Below are 21,318 nucleotides of genomic sequence, written 5' to 3' on the forward strand. Positions count from 1 at the left end.
TGTCCCTACATACTTGTGTTATTTGTTTATATTCATCCTTTAAAGAATATTGGCAGCATGTGACCTCCAGAAGAAGAAAGAGGAGAACCAATGTACCCCCAATGCAGATAGAGGTGCGAAACCGTTTTCAGGCTCTCTGCACAGGTACTACTGCACAGAAAGATTTGGAAGAGCCCTCTGAGGGAAGGGATCAGAAGGAGACCCTATCGGCTGGAAGGCATGGGATGCATTGTCCTAGGGATAGGGGTTCCATGACCACCACTCCCAAGAGTAGGAGACAGATGGTGGTGGCTGGGACTCCCTCCTAAGGGGGACGGAGTCATCCATCTGCCGACCTGACCCGGAGACTTGAGAAGTGTGCTGCTTGCCTGGAGCTAGAATCCAGGATGTGACGGAGCGTCTGCCGAGACTGATCAAGACCTTGGACCGCTATCCCTTCCTACTTCTCCACATGGGCACCAATGGTACTGCCGAGAATGACCTTGAACAGATCACTGCAGACTACATGGCTCTGGGAAGAAGGATAAAGGAGTTGGAGGTGCAACTCGTGTTTTTGTCCATCCTCCCTGTTGAAGTAAAAGGCCCAGGTAGGGACCATTGAATTGTGGAGTTGAATGCGTGGTTACGCAGGTGGTGTTGGAGAGAGGGCTTTGGATTCTCCGACCATAGGATGTTGTTTCAGGAAGAAGGATTTCTAGGAAGAAATGGGATCCACCTAACAAAGAGAGGGAAGAGCATCTTTGCAGGCAGGCTTGCTAACCTAGTGAGGAGGGCTTTAAACTAGGTTCGCCAGGGAATGGTGACCTAAGCCCAGAGATAAGTGGGGAAGTGGGATACCGGGAGGAAACATAAGGAGGAGAGTACAAGACAGGAAGCCTCCTGATTCATACTGAGAAAGTAGGGCAATCGGCTAGTTATTTTAGGTGCCTATGCATGAATGCAAGAAGCCTGGCAAACAAGCAGGAAGAATTGAAAGTCCTGGCATAATCAAGGAACTATGATGTGATTGGAATAATAGAAACTTGGTGGGGCAGTTCACATGACTGGAGCACTGTCCTGGATGGGTATAAACTGTTCAGGAAGGACAGGTACGGGAGGAAATGTGGAGGAGTTGCATTGTATGTAAGAGAGTGGTATGATTGCTCAGAGCTCCAGCATGAAACTGGAGAAAAGCCTGTTGAGACTCTTAGGGTTAAGTTTAGAGGCGAGAGCAACAAGGGTGATGTCGTGGTGGGCATGTGCTATAGACCACCTGATCAGAACGATGAGATAGGTGAGGCTTTCTTCGAACAACTAACTGAAGTTTCCAGATCACAGGCTCTGGTTCTAATAGGGGATCCTCACATCTGCTGGGAGAGCAATACAGCAATGCACAGACAATCCAGGAAGTTTTTGGAGAATGTTGGGGACAACTTCCTGGTACAAGTGATGGAGGAACCAACTAAGGGCCATGCTCCTCTTGACCTGCTGCTTACAAACAGGGAAGAACTGGTAGGGGAAGTAGAAGTGGGTGTCAACCTAGGCAGCAGTGACCATGAGATGTTCGAGTTCAGGATCCTGACAATAGGAAGAAAGGAGAGTAGCAAAATCCATACCCTGGACTTCAGAAAAGCAGACTTAGACTCCATTACAGAACTGATGGGCAGGATCCCCTGGGAGGCTAATATGAGGGGGAAAGGAGTCCAGAAGAGCTGGCTGTATTTTAAAGAAGCCTTATTGAGGGCGCAGGAACAAACCATCCCGATGTGCAAAAAGAAAAGCAACCAGCTTGGCTTAACAGTGAACTCTTCGGTGAGCTTAAACTCAAAAGGAATCTTACAAGTGGAAATTTGGACAGATGACTAGGGAGGAGTATAAAATATTGCTCAGGCGTGCAGGAGTGAAAGCAGGAAGGACAAATCACACTTGGAGTTGCAGCTAGCAAAGGATGTTAAGAGTAACAAGAAGGGTTTCTTCAGGTATGTTAGCAACAAGAAGAAGGTTAGGGAAAGTGTGGGACCCTTAATGAATGGGGGTGGCAACATAGTGAGACATGATGTGGAAAAAACTGAAGTACTCAATGCTTTTTTTGCCTCCATCTTCACAGACAAGGTCAGCTCCCACACAGCTGTCCTGGGCAACACAGTATGGGGAGGAGATGAGCATCCCTCAGTTGTGAAAGAACAGGTTAAGGACTATTTAGAAAAGCTGGATGTGCACAAGTCCATGGGTCCAGATCTAATGCATCAGAGGGTGCTGAGGGAATTGGCTGATGTGATTGCAGAGCCAATGGTCATTATCTTTGAAAATTCGTGGCGATCGGGGAAGGTCTCGGACAATTGGAAAAAGGCAAATATAGTGCCCATATTTTAAAAAGGGAAGAAAGAGAACCCAGGGAACTACAGACCAGTCAGCCTCACCTCCATCCCTGGCAAAATCATGGAGCAGGTCCTCAAGGAAACCATTTTGAAGCACTTGGAGGAGAGGAAGGTGATCAGGAACAGTCAACATGGATTCACCAAGGGCAAGTCATGCCTGACCAACCTGATTGCCTTCTATGATGAGATAACTGGCTCTGTGGATATGGGGAAAGCAGTGGACATGATATATCTTGACTTTAGCAAAGCTTTTGATATGGTCTCCCACAGTATTCTTGCCAGCAAGTTAAAGAAGTATGGACTAGACTATAAGATGGATAGAAAGCTGGCTAGATCATCAGGCTCAATGAGTAGTGATCAACAGCTTGATGTCTAGTTGGCAGCCAGTATCAAGCAGAGTGCCCCAGGGGTCAGTCCTGGGGCCAGTTTTGTTCAACATCTTTATTAATAATCTGGATGATGGGATGAATTGCACCCTCAGCAAGTTTGCAGATGACACTAAGCTGGGCGGAGAGATAGATACGCTGGAGGGTATGGATAGGATCCAGAGTGACCTAGACAAATTGGAGGATTGGGCCAAAAAAAATCTGATGAAGTTCAACAAGGATAAGTGCAGAGTCCTCCACTTAGGATGGAAGAATCCCATGCACCGCTACAGGCTGGGGACCGACTGGCTAGGCAGCAGTTCTGCAGAAAGGGACCTGGGGATTACAGTGGATGAGAAGATGGATATGAGTCAGCAGTTTGCCCTTGTTGCCAAGAAGGCCAATGGCATATTGGGCTGTAGGAGCATTGCCAGCAGATTGAGGGAAGTGATTATTCCCCTCTATTAGGCACTGGTGAGTCCATACCTGGAGTATTGTGCACAGTTTTGGTCCCCCCACTACATAAGGGATGTGGACAAATTGGAGAGAGTCCAGTGGAGGGCAACTAAAATGATCAGGGGGGTGGGGCACATGATTTAGGAGAAGAGGCTGAGGGAACTGGGCTTATTTAGTCTGCAGAAGAGAAGGGTGAGGGGAGATTTGATAGCAGCCTTCAACTACCTGAAAGGGGGGTTCAAAGAGGATGGAGTTTGGCTGTTCTCAGTGGTGGCAGATGACAGAACAAGCAGCAATGGTCTCAAGTTGCAGTTGGGGAGGTCTAGGTTGGATATTAGGAAACACTATTTCACTAGGAGGGTGGTAAAACACTGAAATGGGTTACCTCAGGAGGTGGTGGAATCTCCATCCTTAGAGATTTTTAAGGCCCAGCTTGACAAAGCCCTGGCTGAGATGATTTGGTTGGTGTTGGTCCTGCTTTGAGCAGGGGGTTGGACTAGAATACCTCCTGAGGTCTCTTCCAACCCTAATATTCTATGATTCTTTGTAATTTGACCGAGTTTCCACTTTTTGTAGGACTCTTTTTTGAGTTTTAGATCATTGGAGAGCTCCTGGTTAAGCCAGGGTGGTCTCTTGTCATACTTCCTATCTTTCCTCCCTCATAGTTGAGGCCAATAACCAGATGGAGAGGCAGGGTCAACCCAGAGCTATGCCCCAGAATAAAGACTCAAAAAGACTGGATCTGTTTGGGCGAAACATTTATTCATCTTCCATCCTTCAGTTGAGAGTGGCCAACCACCAAGCCCTCCTTGGCTGCTATGACTACAATATGTGGCAGTCTATGGCCAAATTTGAGGTCTTGCTGCCTGAAGGGTCCCGGAAGGAATTCCGGGCAATCCTCAAAGAGGGCACAGCTGCAGCGGGAGCAGCCCTCAAAGCAGCCTCGGACGCAGCAGACTCCGCGGCTCGCACCATAACCTCAGCCATCTCCATGTGAAGGGCGTCCTGGCTACTCCTCTCAGGTCTGTCAATGGAGGCTCAGCAATCGATGAAGGACCTCCCCTTCAACAGCCAGGCCCTGTTTGCAGAGCAGGCAGATAGTAAACTCCATGGCCTTAAGGACTCCCGCACTACCCTGAAAACTCTGGGGCTGTATGTTCCCCGTCCAGCCTGTAAGTGGTTCAAACTGCAACAATCTCAGGGCCAAGGGAGTCAACCCCACCAGGAGACCCCCCCATAAGAAGAGTAGGGGCTACAAGCGCCGCCCAAACCACCCAGCTCCACTGTCTGCCCAGTTGGGCTCGACCTGCAATAAGCAGGGGGGCAAGCGAGCGTTTAGACGGTGTGCTCGAGGGCAACCAGCTCTCAGGTCCAGTAGGATATCACGGTGCTGCAAGCCACATATGTCGTTCCCTGGGCCTACTGGTGAATTAAAAAAAAGTCTACATTAGTTCCGGTGCAGAGAATAGAGGTCATCGGAGTGGTGCTCGACTCAACCTGTGCCAGAGCGTTCCTGTTGCTAGAAAGATTCCAGATGTTGACAGACCTCATCACAGAAGTCTCCGCGTTCCTCCTGACTATGGCCAGGGTTTGCCTGTGCCTACTGAGTCACATGGCAATGTGTACTTACATTGTCCGCCATGCCAGGCTCCAGATGCGGCCCCTGCAGCAATGGCTGGTGATGGTCTATTCCCAGTCCAGAGATCACCGGGTGGTACTCGCCTCACTGCGATGGTGGACTGATCACACAACGGTCCTAGAGGGGGTTCTGTTTGACACCTCCCATCACTCCATCAAGTTGGTATCGGACACCTCGGACTTTGGTTGGGACGCGCACCTCAGCGACCTCCAGACCCAGGGTATGTGGTCCCCAGAGGAGATGACGTTACATATAAACATCAAAGAACTCAGGGTGGTCCACTTGACATGCAGAGTCTTCCTACCTCCCCTGTTGGAAAAGGTGGTGAGAGTCCTGACAGACAACAGGGCCTCGATGTTCTACATCAACAGGCAAGGGGGAGCACGTTCGTAGACTCTCTGCCAAGAGACACTCCATCTCTGGGACTTCTGCATCAGCCACAAAATCCATTTGGAAGCTTGTCACCTCCCTGGTGTCAAGAACACACTAATGGATCAGCTCAGCAGGGACTTCTCCTCTCACCACGAATGGTCACTCCATCCAAAGGTAGCCCGTATGATCTTCCAGAGGTGGGGAACTCTCAAGTAGACATGTTCGCCACCAGGCTAAACAGGGAATGCCACTGGTTTTGTTCGTGACAAGGCCTGGGCAAAGACTCCCTCTCCGATGCCTTCCTCCTGTCGTGGTCAGGAAACTTGATATATGCATTCCCTCCAATTCCTCTCATCAGCAGGTCCTAGCAAAGTTCAAAAGAGACAAGACACAGATTATCATGATCGCCCCGGCGGGGCCTCGCCAGCACTGGTTTGTCACGGTTCTGAACCTTGCAGCAGCCCCTTCCTGGCCCCTGTTCAACCGACCGGACGTTCTGTCACAGGACAAGGGTCGGCTCCTGCACCCCAACCTCATGACCCTCCTCCTCTCGGCATGAATGAGGTCCAACAGGTCTTCCTGGGAAGCAGGAAGCCCTCAACTAGACTGACTTACCTGGCCAAGTGGACAAGGTCTTCCCACTGGGCGTCCAACTGTGGCATCTCTCCCTCACGCTCTTCCGTACAGTCTCTTTTAGACTACCTGCTTCATCTGAGGAACCAGAGCGTGACACACACCTCCATTAGAGTGCATCTCACGGGCATCTCTGCTTTTCACCCACCAATCCAAGGCCAGAGGGTGTTTTCTCATGACATGATGGTCAGATTCTTGAGAGGCCTTGAGAGATTTGTCCCGCAGGTACATACCCCTGTCCCACAGTGAGATCTTAACTTGGTCCTCTCCAGGCTCACAGGCCTGCCCTTTGAGCCGCTGGGCTCCTGCTCCCTTTCCCACCTATCATGGAAGGTCGCTTTCCTGGTGGCAGTGACATCGGCAAGGCAAGTCTCTGAGATTAAAGCCTTGACCTCAGAACCGCTATACATGATATTCTACAAAGACAAGGTCCAGCTGAGACCTCACCCGGCCTTCCTGCCAACCTGTCTACCTCCCGCTATTCTGTCCTAAGCCGCACAAGACCAGTGAGGAGAGGCGGCTGCATGCCCTGGACATCCGAAGGGCGCTGGCTTTTTACCTAGAGCATACCAAGCCTTTCTGTAAATCGACTCAGCTATTCATCGCCACAGCGGATAGGATGAAGGGCCTTCCGGTGTCCTCACAGAGGATTTTCAACTAGATCACCTTTTGCATATGGACCTGTTACAGTCAGGCATCCTCAGTGGCTTTCCTGGCACACATCCCTATCCAGGAGATCTGTAGAGCTGTGACGTAGTCCTGTGTCCAAACGTTCATGGCACATTATGCCATCACTCAGCAGGCCAGAGACAACGCTGGGTTTGGCAGAGCTGTGTTGCAATCTACACGTCCGTGAACTCCTACCCACCTCCAGGGGTACTGCTTGGGAGTCACCTAATATAGAATGGACATGAGCAAGCACTCAAAGAAGAAAAGACAGTTACCTTTTCCGTAACTGGTTTTCTTCGAGATGTGTTGCTCGTGTCCATTCCATAACCCGCCCTCCTTCCCGACTGTCGGAGTTTCCAGCAAGAAGGAGCTGAGGGTGGGGGGACCCAGTGACGCCCCTTATACTGTGCCATGCGGGTCCTACTCTAGAGAGCACCAGAGCCGGTCCCCTATGGATATTGCTAAGGGAAAAACTTACGGCCCCAGTGCATGTGGCCAGCACACACACACACCTGATATGGAATGGACATGAACAACACATCTCAAAGAACACCAGTAACGGAAAAGGTAACTGTCTTTTTTCCTGGTGCCTCCCAATTCTCCGGTACCTACCGCACAGGGTGGACAATGATCCCCAACACCATTACTCACCCCACCTTTGGATTATGTTGAGGGGGATTCCTGTGATTCTCAGATTTCTGTCCATGAATTTCTCATCTACCATGGAAGGGACTACTCACCTGTCACCTACCCTGGAAGCTTTTCTCTTGGAATTTCCCTATCTCAAGCCCTGCCTCACTGGTATGAGCAGCATGGCTCCCTCAGTGGCCTTTTTGGGATCCGTAGGCTTTTTATCTCCAGCAGTTCTCAATAGCTCCTAATTTCTCCCATGGAGAACATAGAGAGAGACATGTGCCTGATCCACCACTTCCTCCTTAACAGTCTGAACCTCTAAAGGAGACTTTCAAGTGCGACCTCAGATGGAATATTTCATCATTATCTCCAGATAAGGCTGTAATGCCTCCACCACTGCCTTTGGTGGATGATTTCAAGCAATTTCAGGAGCTCATGAAGAGCATTCTCCATATCCCATTAGACTAGAGCAGGGGTCGGCAACCTTTCAGAAGTGGTGTGCCGAGTCTTCATTTATTCACTCTATTGTAAGGTTTCGTGTGCCACTAACACATTTTAATGTTTTTAGAAGGTCTCTTTCTATAAGTCTATAATATATAACTAAACTATTGTTGTATGTAAAGTAAATAAGGGTTTTTAAATGTTTAAGAGGCTTAATTTAAAATTAAATTAAAATGCAGAGCCCCCCCCGGACCGGTGGCCAGGACCGGGCAGTGTGAGTGCCACTGAAAATCAGCTCCCGTGCCGCCTTCGGAACATGTGCCATAGGTTGCCTACCCCTGGACTAGAGGATGTCCAGGAGTCACAACATAAACTTTTGGACATCCTGTATGCAACACCTTTTGAATGAGTGGCTTGACCCATGAATGAGGATTCTGCTAACACCATCTGGCAGACTGGTTATAGCACCAGTTACTTGTAAATGGGCAGACAAAAAGTACTATGTGCCAGCAAAAAAATCAGAATTTTAATTTTCCCATCCTTCACCAAAGTCTTTACTTGTGGAGGCAGTTAACCAGCATAGCAGACACCATAAAAAGCCTACAGCTTTATGATAGGGACCAAAAACAACTCTATCTCTTCAGTCACAAGATAATCTTCAGCAACCCTGCAATTCAGGATTGCAAATTACCAAACTCTGATGTCAAAGAATCATAGAACTGTACAGCTGGAAGGGACCTCAAGAAATTATCAAGTCTGGCTGCTTGCGCTGGGGCATAGCCAAGTAAATCTAGAGCATCCCTGAAGGTATTTCTCCAACCCATTTTTAAAAACCTCCAATGACAGGGATTCCACAACCTCCTTTGGAAGCCTATTCCAGAGCTTAACTACCCTTACAGTTATAAAGCTTTTCCTAATATCTAATCTAAATTTCCCTTTCTGCAGATTAAACCCACTGCTGCTTGTCCTACCTTCTGTGGACATGGAGAACAATTGATCACAGTCTTCTTTATAACAGCCCATAACATATTTGAAGACCGTTAACAAGTCTCCTCTCAGTCTTCATTTCTCAAGACTAAACACACCCAGATATTTTAACCTTTCCTCATAGGTCAGGTTTTCTAAACCTTTTATCATTTTTGTTGCTCTCCTTTGGACTTTCTATGCAAGACCTCTCTTTTGATGGACTTAAACCTTTTCAGATTCCACCAATTAATCTCTTCTTACCTTGAAGGACTTCAGGGCCTTACACACACACAAATCCTTACCGGTCTAACTCTCTACCTGTCATAGATCTACAGAACCACCTAAATCTGTGACCAAGTGTCAATTTTCATGGTTTTGTCAATGGCCCAGAATTTCCCCCCTTTGGGAATCTTCAGCTTCATCAGCCTACCCACCTCCCACCCTTTAGATTTTCCTAGCTTTTGACCTGGGGAACAGATTAAATCCGACAATTGGTTCATAAAGGTTGTAAAATCAGGTTACTCTATCTAGTTTAAACCCCTCACCGGCACCACCATCCTCCTTCTCCATCCCTTTTCAGGGACCCATCTCATGACCATTTATTGGGACAGGAAGTCTTCTCTGTTTTACACATAGGGGCCATAGATACAGCTCTAGTCCACCACAGGGGAAGGGATTATATTCCAAGTATTTTCTGATCCCTAAAAATAACATGGGATGGAGACCGATATCAAATTCCAGACTTCTAAACACCTTTGTGATATCACATAAATTTAGGATGGTGACTCTCACAGCTATAATTCCATCATTAGATTCCAGGGATTAGTTCGTGGCCTTTGATCTTCAGCATGCATTTTTTTCACATTGCATTTCACCCCCTCAGAAGAAGTTTCTTTGTTTTATAGTCAACCAGGATCACTTCCAGTATCGATTGCTTCTGTTCAGCCTCTTCTCTCCACCAAGGGTGTTCTCAGAGGTTATATCAATGGTAGCCACTCACCTATGACAGCTAGGTGTAATCATCTTCCCTTACCTCAATGATTGGCTGCTTAAGGACTCATTGTACCACAAAGTTCTTTCTGCAGTGCAGATAACCATGTCTCATCTTCAACTCAACGTGGAAAAATCCATTCTGACCTCAGTAGCGTAGATACATTTCAAAGGGATGTCTCTGGATGCCGTAACAGCCAGGGCTTACCTACCTGTTGACAGGTTTATGACCCTAACAAACCTCATCTCCAGGTTTCAAATAAGCCCCCAGGCATCGGAGAGAAGTTGTCTTCAACAGCTATGACTTGTACTTTTGTAAAGCAATATGCCCGGTATATAGCTGGTATATAAACAATCACACCCTCATCAAAACCTGTTACCTTCCAGGCATACAAAACACAATGTCTGACGATCTGAGCAGGCACTTCCTAGATTCCAACTGGGACTCAGACTCTCAAATTCTCCGACATATTCTTCTCACTTGGGGGCTTCCAGAGGTGGACTTTGCCATCACCACCAACAGGAAGTGCAAGAAATTCTGCTTGAGATATGGGCTGGGTCCCAATCCCTAGGAGATACCTTCCTCATTTTTTGGACAAGAGGTCTTCTTAAGGTATACTCCCCAAAACCATTGATCCTCAGTGTGTTGAACAAGATTAAACATGACAAAGTCAGAATCATTCTAGTTGTACCAACTTGGCAGAGACACGTGTGGTATCCTTACCTGATTCACCTCATTTCTTGTCCACCATTGAGATTTCCAACCATTTTGATTCCAGTCAGACTCTTCATCTCAACTTGAGAATGCTTTAGCTCAGAGCTTGGCTCCCTGATGCTTCTTGGGGCTGGAGATTTCAGCAGAAGTACATCAGGTATTGTTAGAGAGCAGGAAGATATCGACCTGAAAAACTTAACATCGAAAATGGAAAAGATTCCACCACTGGTGTGCCCAGGGGCAGTTTTCCTCTCTGCTGTTCTCAATTATCTGTCGAAATTTAAAAAAGATAACTGTTTCTCTGAGTTCCATCAAGTTTCACTTGGTGGCTATCACAGCCTTTCTTTCACTGGTAGAGGGATTCTCACTGTTTGCCTACCCAACAATAGCATCATTAAGGGATTGATTAATTGCTTTCTGCAAATTAAAGGGCCCACTCTTAAACTTGGTTCTTAATTCCCTTATGAAACCTCCCTTTGAGATACTATGTGTTCTCTATTTGAGCTATCAATGAAAGAGGCTTTTTTGGTGGCCATCACTTCTGCCAGGAGAGTTGGAAAAATGGGAACTTCAATGGCAGATCCTCCTTTTACATTTTTCTTCTAGGACAAAATTTTAATTACAGCCACATCCTAAGTTTCTTCCTAAAGTATCTTCTGAATTTCATATTAACCAGGTTATTTATCTTCCAGTTTTTATCCCAAAGCCACACCAGACTAGAGAGGAAACTATCCTCCATACCTTGGTTGTTAAAAGGGTGTTTAACTTCTATCTGGACAGACCCCAACTGTTTAGAAAGTCTCCCAGACTGTTTCTTTTGTGGACAGATCCAAAGGATCCACAGTTTTCACCCAAAAACGATCAAGATGGATCTCGGGGCATATTATCTCTTGTTATGAGGCTGCCAGCATTCAGCGTCCTCCTTTCTTTCCGCCCATTCAACAAGGTCCTAGTCTACCTCAGTGGGAATATTGAAAGATGTTCCAGTTGTTGAAATCTGTAGAACTGCAAGCTGGATCTCAGTACATACTTTCTCTAAACATTATGCATTGGTTCATGCATCCAGTTCAGAGGTTTTGGTTGGCATTGCAATTCTATCTTCAGTGTTAGATCCAGCTCTGAAGCTCCTTCCTCCTTCTGATGATATTGCTTGGGAATCACCTGAAGTGGGGCACTCATAGGGACACTACTTGAAGAAGAAGAAGAGATTACTCACTTTGTGCAGTAATTGGAGTTCTTTGAGATGCGTGTCCCTCTGGGTGCTCCACTGTCTGCCCTCCTTCCCCTCTGATTCAGAGTTTTGTCTTGCAGGACTTCACCATAGAGAAGGAAACAAGGGTTATTCACCCATACAGCTCTGTATATCCTCAACATAGGGCATGAGGCTGTCTGGAGTATGTGCGCAGGCCAAATGGGCTCTGCTAACGAAAAACCCTGATCGAAGGCACATGGGGCGTGTGTACACCTGAAGTGGAGCTCCAGAAGGGGGAATTCCAGATGAAGGCTGCACAGAACTGTGTAGTAAAGCGTCACAGCACCTGCCTGACCTAAGCTCAGACTTTCTTGAGCAATCATTTTACATACACCTCAGCTGGAGTGCTGTGTCCAATTTTGGTTGCCAATATATAGAAGGGGTGTAGAGAATCTGGAAAGGATACAGAAGAGAGTGACAAAGATGTTCAGAGGGATGGAACACAAACCATATGAGCAAAGGCCAAAGGACCTGGGTATGTTTAGTTTGGAAAAGAGGAGGTTAAGGGGGGAGACACGATAGCAGTCTTCAAATACTTCAAAGGCTGCCATTAAAAAGGTAGATTAGATGAGTGTTTCAGGGATGCTGTTTTAATTAGTCTCTCCTTAGCCAGTCTCCTGGTTCTGAAGAGGCCTATTCCACTGGTTAAGTTCCAAGAACTGGAATCTGCAGAGGCAGTTTTGTGCGAAAGAGGTTGGTTACTCCCTGTAACTGCAGATCTCTGAATACATTGCCTCCACAAATTCATACCCTCCCCACCTCAGAGACTGTTATCCAAACAGGTGAATAGGAATGGAGGGAGCAGGGGTTTCAGTCTTCTTTTTAACCATACTTTGTGTGCAAACTTGCACACAGTGAGGCAGGAGGCCCTAGCCAAACTAACTACTTTAAAAGATTCAGGATTCACATGGTGTGAGACTCCTAAAAGGGGAGGTTTTGAGGCAAATAGGTCTGGGCAACTTCATGTTTGGGTAAGTAACTGACTGCAGTTTTCTTATTCTTTAACTATGGTGCTAGCAATGAGTCCTGACCTTCAGCATATCCCTCCAACTTTCTTTTGGGCCATTTCTTGAGTAATTTAGTGTTTGAGTCTAGCATAAGAACCAAATCCTGTGTAAGACAGCCCTCCAAATTCTGGAGTGTGGTGTGAACTTGCAGTTGTAGAAACCCTTGCTTTGCTCTTAATGTCACTGCCACAAGTTGGGGAGAATGTAAGACATACAAATACTTCCCTCTTGAGAAATTCAAGTATTCATGCCTCTCAAGCAGAAAGAAAAGTGTAGAGAGAAAAAAAGGCCTCCAGTTTGAATGTATTGGATGAGAATTCTGCTGATTATGAGCAGAATCTTCTGCATCTCATCCTGTGCTTGTCACCATCTGTCTAGCATTATTTAATTAACCAAAGGTACTGTAATGCTTGTTCATGCTTGTTGGGAAATTAAATTCCCTCAGACTGAAATGGTTTTCACAGTCTGAGTTCACATTTATATTCCCCTTATTAGGCATGAAGTTTACAGCCTAGAGTTACATAGAAAGGCTCTAAAAGGAGCTGATCCTCATTTTCTCAAGAGGCCTCTCGGTGAAAGCAGGACCAAGAATGGTGTGCTTTTTCAGCATAAGAAAAATGATGAGAAGACTGATGTCTGGGGGTTTTTGTTTGTTTTTATAGTAGGGGTAGAGCATGAATCTGATGTTAAAATAAGTCCACTTGATTCCCTTCTCAATCTGACGAATGGCTGTCTACCTTGTACTGTGCCTTTGAGGGAGAAGGGAGGGGTTCAGTGCATTGCTGTATGTGTGCATGCCCATCTGTATGTTAAGTGTTTTTTCTGTCTTGTGTCCATTCACAGCTGTGATTAGCGCTCATCCCATCCATTCACTCGATAACCCTCACCATCATTTCCACTCCGGCAGCCTCGCTTCTCCAACTCGCAGCTATCTCCATCATCAGGTCAACCCTTGGCCGATTGGCACATCCATGTCCCATTCAGACAGGGCCAATTCCACAGGTGAGAGATGAATGACCAGATAGCATTCATTTGAAAGGGAACTATTCGCAAAACGTATGTGGAAAGCAAAGTTCCAAGGAAAACCCTCAAGTCATCTTTAGTAGTTTGATCTGATCAGTCTCCCTTGTTCTTATTGTCTCCTTAGAAGTGGGAAAATAACATACTTATGCCTACTGATATTTTTTTCTTTTCCAATGTTAGACAATGTGTCTCCTTGTTTTGAATGAAACTAAAATTAACGTTTGTTTGTTTTTTTGCGTGGCAGCTGCAACTTACCTTGCACCACACCACATCACAGTGAAAAATGTGCTTTGTATAACTAATTCGGCACTGAGAGCCCATCTCTGGGAATAGTGTTTGCTAGTTCATTCCTACTGAAGACCAGCAGTGGAACAGAAGAATTACCAGCTTTATTTTTATTTCGCAGTAATGGAGTGATGAATTAAGAATGAACAAAATCTCCTTGATACTTATGAAAATTTTTTGTCCCATTATCTGAATTTTGCATGGGTCAAATGTTGAGCCTGGGATATCGGATAGTGTCCCTTTTTAGCATCTATAGAAACTGAAACCCTGTTTACATTTAATTTGTGCATACTTAGAACATTAATAACTTTCCTGGTTTGTTGTGTTAAAACAACAAGAAAAAACTTGATCTTTCCTACATAATGGTTTTAAGCTTCAAGCCCAGTGATGTGTAAGTACAATACTTGCAGTATTCCTATTAAAGCAGCCGGTGCTATGAGAAATATCTAGGCAACATTGCTGTGTATGCTGTAAGAATCACAAATAGTTAAACTTCCTAAGATACAATGAATGCAATGCCTCTAGTCTGTTGTTAGGTTCTGAATCCTGATAAGGTACCATAGGCAACAATGAAGCTCGTACTGTTGTTTTCGGGAATGTCTCAGTTCAAAAGCAAAGTTTCAAATACCTCATGAAGCTGCTAATATGCAGATGAAAGATTGTGTTGTAGTAGAAGGTATTGCTTGCTTGCTTGTTTGTTTGTTTTTGTACTATTCAAATGATTATGGGAGTAGCAGCTCTTGCAGCCAAGATATTTTCTTGTGCAGAGACTAGGTCAGATAGAGATGCCATAAAAATGCAAGATTCCCTTTCATTGCCCTGCCTTCATAATCCTCTAGAAGATTTTGGTTTCATCTATATATCACAATGATTGGTGAAATATAAACATCTAGGTATTTTTAGTAGTTACAAAGTTGTGGAATGTTCTAGTCTCAAATTAGAATTAAGATGTGCATCATATGCTGTTTATTCCTTAAGCAAAAGCTGATGATGATGCAGAATTTCACAGTGACTTTGTGATTCGCCATATCAATTGCTTAGGTATTGGGCTGATAATGGTTTCCCTTTGGAGCTAGGTACTAAAATGAGCTCTTCTCTAATAGTCGACTGACCACCACTTGGCATATTATATCTTGATTGCTGCATCCTATTTAGGCACAGTAACGTAGACAAAAAGACAGAGAAGAATTTAAGTGCACACAGGTATCATTAGGATGAGTGTGGAGAAGAAGTCATTTGTGGGTATGCAATGTGGAAAAGTGAACGGGATACACATTTTTAGAAATTAAGATTTGAGACACACATGTTAGACCAATATCATAGACCAAATCTATATCTGAATTAGCAGTGATTTTGTTTTTCTCCTTGTGTTTCTTATTTGCCTGAAAATAAGCTGCAGAAACCTTATAAGACAGCAAAACCTCTGGTCAGCTGTGGACTCCTTTGGTGCCAAAGCTGCATTGTCATGGGATGGCTGGGTTTTTGCTTTTTGCTTTTTTTTTTTTGTCTTGTGGAATTTTTATGGACTTACTTCTTAAAACAGGGCAGTATTGGATGTTAAGTGCTCAGGTGATTGTTGATGCATGAATCAGTTCCCTAGCTTTAACCAGGATCTTCAGGGAAAGCGCTTGGTAAAGACTCCTGCTTTGGTCCCATGTGGCTATTGGGATGCTGCAAAAGGAAATATTTAATAGTCTAGCTGAAAAGAGGGAAAACTTCCATGGAAGAAAATAAGCCCCATTTTTACTTTCCCATTGTAGAATCTGTTCGAAATACACCAAGCACAGACACCATGCCAGCTTCCTCATCTCAGACATGTTGTGCTGACCATCAAGAGCCAGAAAGTGCCACAGCATCTTATCTGGCCAACGCACAGGAGGAGGATTCAGGTCAAAGTCTCCCTACTGCCCACGTCCGTCCCTCTCACCCTCTGAAGAGCTTTGCAGTGCCAGCAGTTCCACCCACAAGTTCCACATATGACCCAGCGTTGCCAAGCACACCATTATTGACGCAGCAAGGTGAGCGGAGTGGGGTGGAAGGATAAATGACATGGTATAGCTCTGAGAATCACAGTGCATATCCTGCACGTGGAGGAGGATAGAGTGACGAATAGTGGAGCTGTCAGTGGAGATAGATGAGGGACGGAGAGGAAGGGGATCAAGAGGAAAATGAGGAGATGCTTTTGGGAAAGCATCCAAGGAGAGATGTTAGAGAGGTAGCCAGAGATAAGACTGGGCTGAATTTCATACATTTAGTTTTCAAGCACAGCAGTAAACTTCATCTTCAAGTATTCAAATCGAAAGTGATGTTCAATCCAGCATGCATTAATTTGAAGCATTAGTTCTAACCCACTGGAAAACAGTTGTATTCTGATAGAACCCTTTTGATCTGGCCAATTCAAGAGCATTCTCCGCACTGTGGCAATGCTTCTGACATTCCCATAACCACCTTCTCCGTCTGGACAGGGAAATTATGGCTAAGAGACAAAGTTCCCTGTAAGTTGCGTGGCCACACAGTAGCCTATTTAATGCCACACAGGCACTCAGGGAACCACCACCTAGCCCAGCCCCCAACCTGCCATGGAAGGGGTGTCCCTCTCCTGGCCCCAACTCAGCCTGCAGCCCAGACCTGCCGCAGCTGGGGCAGTGTGGCCGGATTGGGGCCAGATCAGCCAGGGCGGTGCGGCCCAGGCCGGCCCCAGAGTGGCCCAGACCCGACGGGGTTGCGCAGCCCGACCCTGGATTGGCCTGGACTCAGGCGCAGCCAGGGTGGCCCTCCCCCAGCCCAGACCTACTGGGGTCGGAGAAGGGGTGCCTATCCCCCAGCCCCAGAGCTCCTGCAGTGGGAAGAGGCACCTCTCCTCCCCATCCCAGGTGCTGCTTCGGGGAGAGAGCATTGAAGGGAGTCCTCTCTCCCCACCGTAGCCCCGCAGCACCCTCCTGCACTCCAAATTCCTCATCCCTGGACCCACCCCAGAGCCCGCACCCCCAGCCAGAGCCCCCTGCATTCAACCCTCTGCCCCAGCCCTGAGCCCCCTCCCACACTCCGAACCTCTTGGCCTCACCTCCACCACATGAATTGTGTTATGTGCACCAATATGATGTGTCACACATCACCTCCATATTTATGCACATAACAAAATTCATTCCGCACATGGATGGGAAAAATTATAGGGAACATTGCTAAGAGTATGTAATATTTTTGCTTTAAGCTTCTAACCATCCAGTTCACTCGGTGAAGACTGCGTCAATCGGGACTTTAGGGAGAACTCGACCGCCTATGCCAGTGGTAGTGCCCAGCGCCCCCGATGTGCAGGAGACCACCAGGATGCTTGAGGACTCAGAAAGTGTAAGTGTATTTACAGCTTTCTTGGCAGCGCTTACCACAGCAGAGAGCTTTCTAGTAATGCTAACCATAAGGAAGGAGATTTCAAAAGCATAAAAGGCAGTTAGGCACCCAGGTCAGGCACTCAGGTTTAAGAACCTATATAGACTAGACTAGAACTCCCATTGACAGTCAGTGGGCTTTGGGCTCTGAACTGTCTTTTATGCCTTTGAAAATCTCACCCAGGGCAAACTCCTTTTATATTTTGTGGTGAAGTTAAGGACTTACTACTTAAATTTAAGGCCAAATAGTGATTGTTAGAGCCAAGCCTATGGTAATGCTCTCTCAGTATAGTTCTGCCTTGATGTGCACTACTCCCTCTGTTCCACTCCAGGAGCCTTCCTGAGCAGAGATTGACAATTTTACCAAATGCAGCAGAACCTCAAGTTAACAAGCCTCTCAGTTACGTGAACGTGGGATAATGTTGTCCCCCCAGGCTTACTGCACATATTGCTTGCTTATATTTACCTGCCCCTGGAAATTTCCACTACTTGCATCCGAAGAAGTGGGTATTCACCCACGAAAGCTCATGCTGCAAAAACATCTGTTAGTCTATAAGGTGCCACAGGATTCTTTGCTGCTTCTTGAGGAGGAGTAGTTGTCCAAGCCTCTGGTTTTCCCCTAACCGGTCTTTATGAAAAGAGGAGCAGGGTAAAGAGGAGCTATGTTAGACTTCTGCACTGGACGGTATGTGCCAAAGAATTACTGACCAGAGTCGGAAGCCCCAGCGAGCATTGTTTGCTTTCCTGGAAAGCCACTGCTGCTTCACATGCTATGATCTTGCCCAAGCTGGCATTTCATTTCCCTAGAGGAGTTGTGAAAGAAGGCTGTGCCTGGATTTAACTGTTACTAGAAATGCCATAGCTGTAATCTCATGCAGCACAACTGTGTTACATTCCCAAGGATGAAGAGTGGGGGTGACAAAAGGGGATAGTTGAGGATTACAGTCAAAACACTTAAACCTGTGACCCTAAATCCATATTTAGGCTCCTGAATGAAAGTGGCTTGATTTTCAAAGGTGTTGAGCAACCCTAGCTCCCATCGAAGGCTGTGGGAGCTACAGATGCTCAGCATCTTTGGAAATGAGGCTACTTTTTTTTTTTTTTGGTAAGTGAGCAGTCTAACTAGGCATCCAGCTTTGAAAATGATAGCTAAAAATCCTTTGTAGCTGACACTACCATAGCACTGCTTCAAATCATTATCTTTGATGTACTTAGTGTTGTGGGTGCAGAAAATGTTTAATTTGAAATTTCTGTTTTTCTTCTCTTTTTCTACTTTCCCTGTGTTTTTTCTCTATCACACTGTATTTGTCAATAATTCACCCTTTTTGGTTTGATTTCTGTATGTTTTGTTGTGGTTTTGTTTGCATGCCCGATTCTGGTGCACCCTTTGCCCATCTGTCTCTTACTCCTTTCATCACTTTTGCAAAATTCCGGCATTTGAAAAATGGTTGTTGATTTCAATTTGTGCATTGACATAACCATCAAAATTTGGCTTTGTCTATATAGGATTTATAGTCATATTGTATACCAGAGTAATTGATCATGCTTCCTCCCACTTTTCCTTAAAGAGCACAGCTCATCCTGTCCATTAACCCTCTTAAATCTCCTGCAGAACTATGAACCAGATGAGCTGACCAAAGAGATGGCCCACCTGGAAGGACTAATGAAGGACCTTAATGCCATCACTACAGCATGAACACCTTCACCAGGACATGACTCCAAATCCAGTTTCACAAGTCTTGGAACTCAGCCTTGGAACACAAGGAATTGTACAGAGAAAGAGAGGGACAGCACATGAGAGCAGACGTAGAAAGCAAACAAACCAACTGGTGCATTAATGCTAATGCTGGTTAAAAAGATGACTTTTCTCCTCCTCGTCCTGAAACAAAGTCATTGCCAAGTTGAAGTCTTGTTTGCCTGCTGAGACCATGCAGGATGGGACACTTCAGGTGAAATCTAGTGTCCAAGCAAGAGGGGGGAAAAAATCAAATGGACTTTACATTCTTTTTCTGGTCAGGTTTTGTCTCAGTGGTGTGATTGCCCTGCCTTTTCAGTGTTGGACATTCGCATTTATGTACAAGTTTATTTGTGTGTTTTTATTTTATTTTATCTTTTTTTATAAAAAGGAAAAAAAATTGTGTAATCTGAAAAAAAAGAAAAACATTGTTGTTTTCCACAGCCTAGACTGATGTTTGACTGCTTGTTCTATTGTGTATGAAAATTCATTGCCAGTGTGGGGTATTCTGTTTTGGTTTTTTTTATTCTGCATATAATTACATCCCCTTCCAGCAGTTAATCCATGGCCATTTGGGATGCTGCATTGCTATTTGTAAGCTCTTTTATTATTTTTATATTATAATTATTAAAAGCCTGACTTTCTCCTCTCATCACTGTGAGATTACAAATCTGTTTGAATTGAAATGTAACATTGAAAGACTTGTTTGTCACTTTTTGTGCAGTTTCAATACTTTGGGTGGGGGGGAGTAATGGGGAAGGGGGAGGGGAGCCAGGGGCTAATGGGAGGTTTCCTTATTGTTGTTTTCCAGTCTTCATTTGTTCACTAAAAGACTGAAGAAAATGAAATCATCTTCTGTTATGTCCTTTCTTGTAACTTAATTATATCTCTGGTTATTAAATTGCAGTGGGAGTGTCATTTAGAACCATTTTTTACAAGTTCCTCTTATACAGTAGGATTCCTTATGTACAGATGACATCACCATTTCTTTTGGCAACAGTGCTTGGATTTATTGTTAGCTATCATTTTAAAGATCCTGCAGGTCTTAAAACTTTTAAGTGCAAATTGAGCATTATTTCAGCTCTTAGAACATACAGCAGTCAGCAGTGCACAGTTTTCACAACACTTCTCCGCTGCTAGGGTGCTTAAATCTGGGGTTTAAGTGCTGGCATGTCCTGAAGCAGAGAAAGGTGGAGCTCTTATAATCCAGCAGGCTAGCATGCCTTTGGAAACAATCAAACCCCAATCATAGGATCTTTTAACTAGAGGAACCCCACCCACAGGCTCTTTCAGCTAGATCAACCCTCCTGTATTTTGCTGTCCCAGGCCATTTAAACAGTGCTTTGAAAAGAATCTTAAATGTTCAACTACAATCAAGGCAAAATGTATTTTTCTACATATTTAAAACCCGTTGAAAAATCAGTGTTAATGACTCAGGTGCTGTTCACACATCTCTCTAGGAGGGGGAGGGAAGTTAAAAGGGAATTTCTGCATGAGGAGAAAGTGGTGGGGGGAGACAAGTGAAGTGTCTTTCCTCGCACACTCGTTGCCATGTGGTACACCAGCATGCTTGGCTGTGCCACACTCGGCAATGGTAACTGGCCTGAGAGGTAGTGTTTGATGAAATCGCAGCTTCCCATGGAACTCATATACACACTTTTTTGAAGAAAGGAAAACAAGAACTTACTGATGGCTTTATATGGCAAATCTATTCTGCCAAAGCAGGTTAATGATGGGTGAATAGCACTTCCAGTGGGCACAAACTGGCTCTCTGGGAGACACTTGCACCTCTCAGAATATTGAGCAGGAAACATTAGGATTTATGTAATAAAGAAAGCAATAAGACTGCATATTCTTTTTCTTCTATCCATTGGATTAAAAGCTGACTCTCTAGGCTTATGGTTTGGTTCCTGATGCTGAGAAGGGACGCAATGAATCATCCTGGAAAGTAGCTGGGACTTGTTTGGGATTTGACTTCCTTTCTTTTCCTAGACTGCTTGTGTGTTGCCATTTCCAGTGGGTTTGCTGGTATTATTTATTATTTGGGTGGGGTATGGGGGCATTGGTGAAAAGTGCAACATTTGAGCACCCCGGGCCACCTGAAAATAGATGTTCAGGCTTTTGTCAATACAATTCAGGACAAAATAAACTACAGAACTTGTATTTAATGAACAAAACACACACACTTGGATCCACATATTGCTTGTAACGGTGGTGTGTGTTTTCTCTGTCCTATACCCAAAGAAATGCCATCATGTGTATTCAGTACTCTTAGCTGGTGGGTCTTTGTGAATATTACTTATGTACAACACAGGGAATGTTAATATTGCCATGGAATTTGGGGTGGGGGCTAGTATATTTTTACTGATAAAACAACTGTTCAAAGTTGTTGTT

The 21,318-nt window shown here is 45.2% G+C and overlaps 1 protein-coding gene across 8 annotated transcripts in view; it reads left to right on the forward strand.

Moving 5' to 3' along the window:
• The window catches only part of NEO1 (neogenin 1), a 553,761-nt gene extending 534,108 nt beyond the window's left edge, over positions 1-19,653 (forward strand). For 5 of the 8 annotated variants that reach the window (XM_044979728.1, XM_044979729.1, XM_044979733.1 and 2 more), the window contains 4 exons: positions 13,339-13,497; positions 15,564-15,821; positions 17,015-17,151; positions 18,802-19,652. In XM_044979728.1, coding sequence (XP_044835663.1) covers positions 13,339-13,497; positions 15,564-15,821; positions 17,015-17,151; positions 18,802-18,885 — 638 coding nt within the window. In that variant the 3' untranslated portion in view covers positions 18,886-19,652. Of the gene's footprint in view, positions 1-13,338; positions 13,498-15,563; positions 15,822-17,014; positions 17,152-18,801 lie in introns of all 8 variants that reach the window. The other 3 variants (XM_044979726.1, XM_044979730.1, XM_044979727.1) reach the window with 1 other exon arrangement.
• Positions 19,654-21,318: the final 1,665 nt, after the last annotated feature.

Source organism: Mauremys mutica, chromosome 11 (assembly GCF_020497125.1).
Source record: "Mauremys mutica isolate MM-2020 ecotype Southern chromosome 11, ASM2049712v1, whole genome shotgun sequence".
Lineage (NCBI taxonomy): Eukaryota > Metazoa > Chordata > Testudines > Geoemydidae > Mauremys > Mauremys mutica.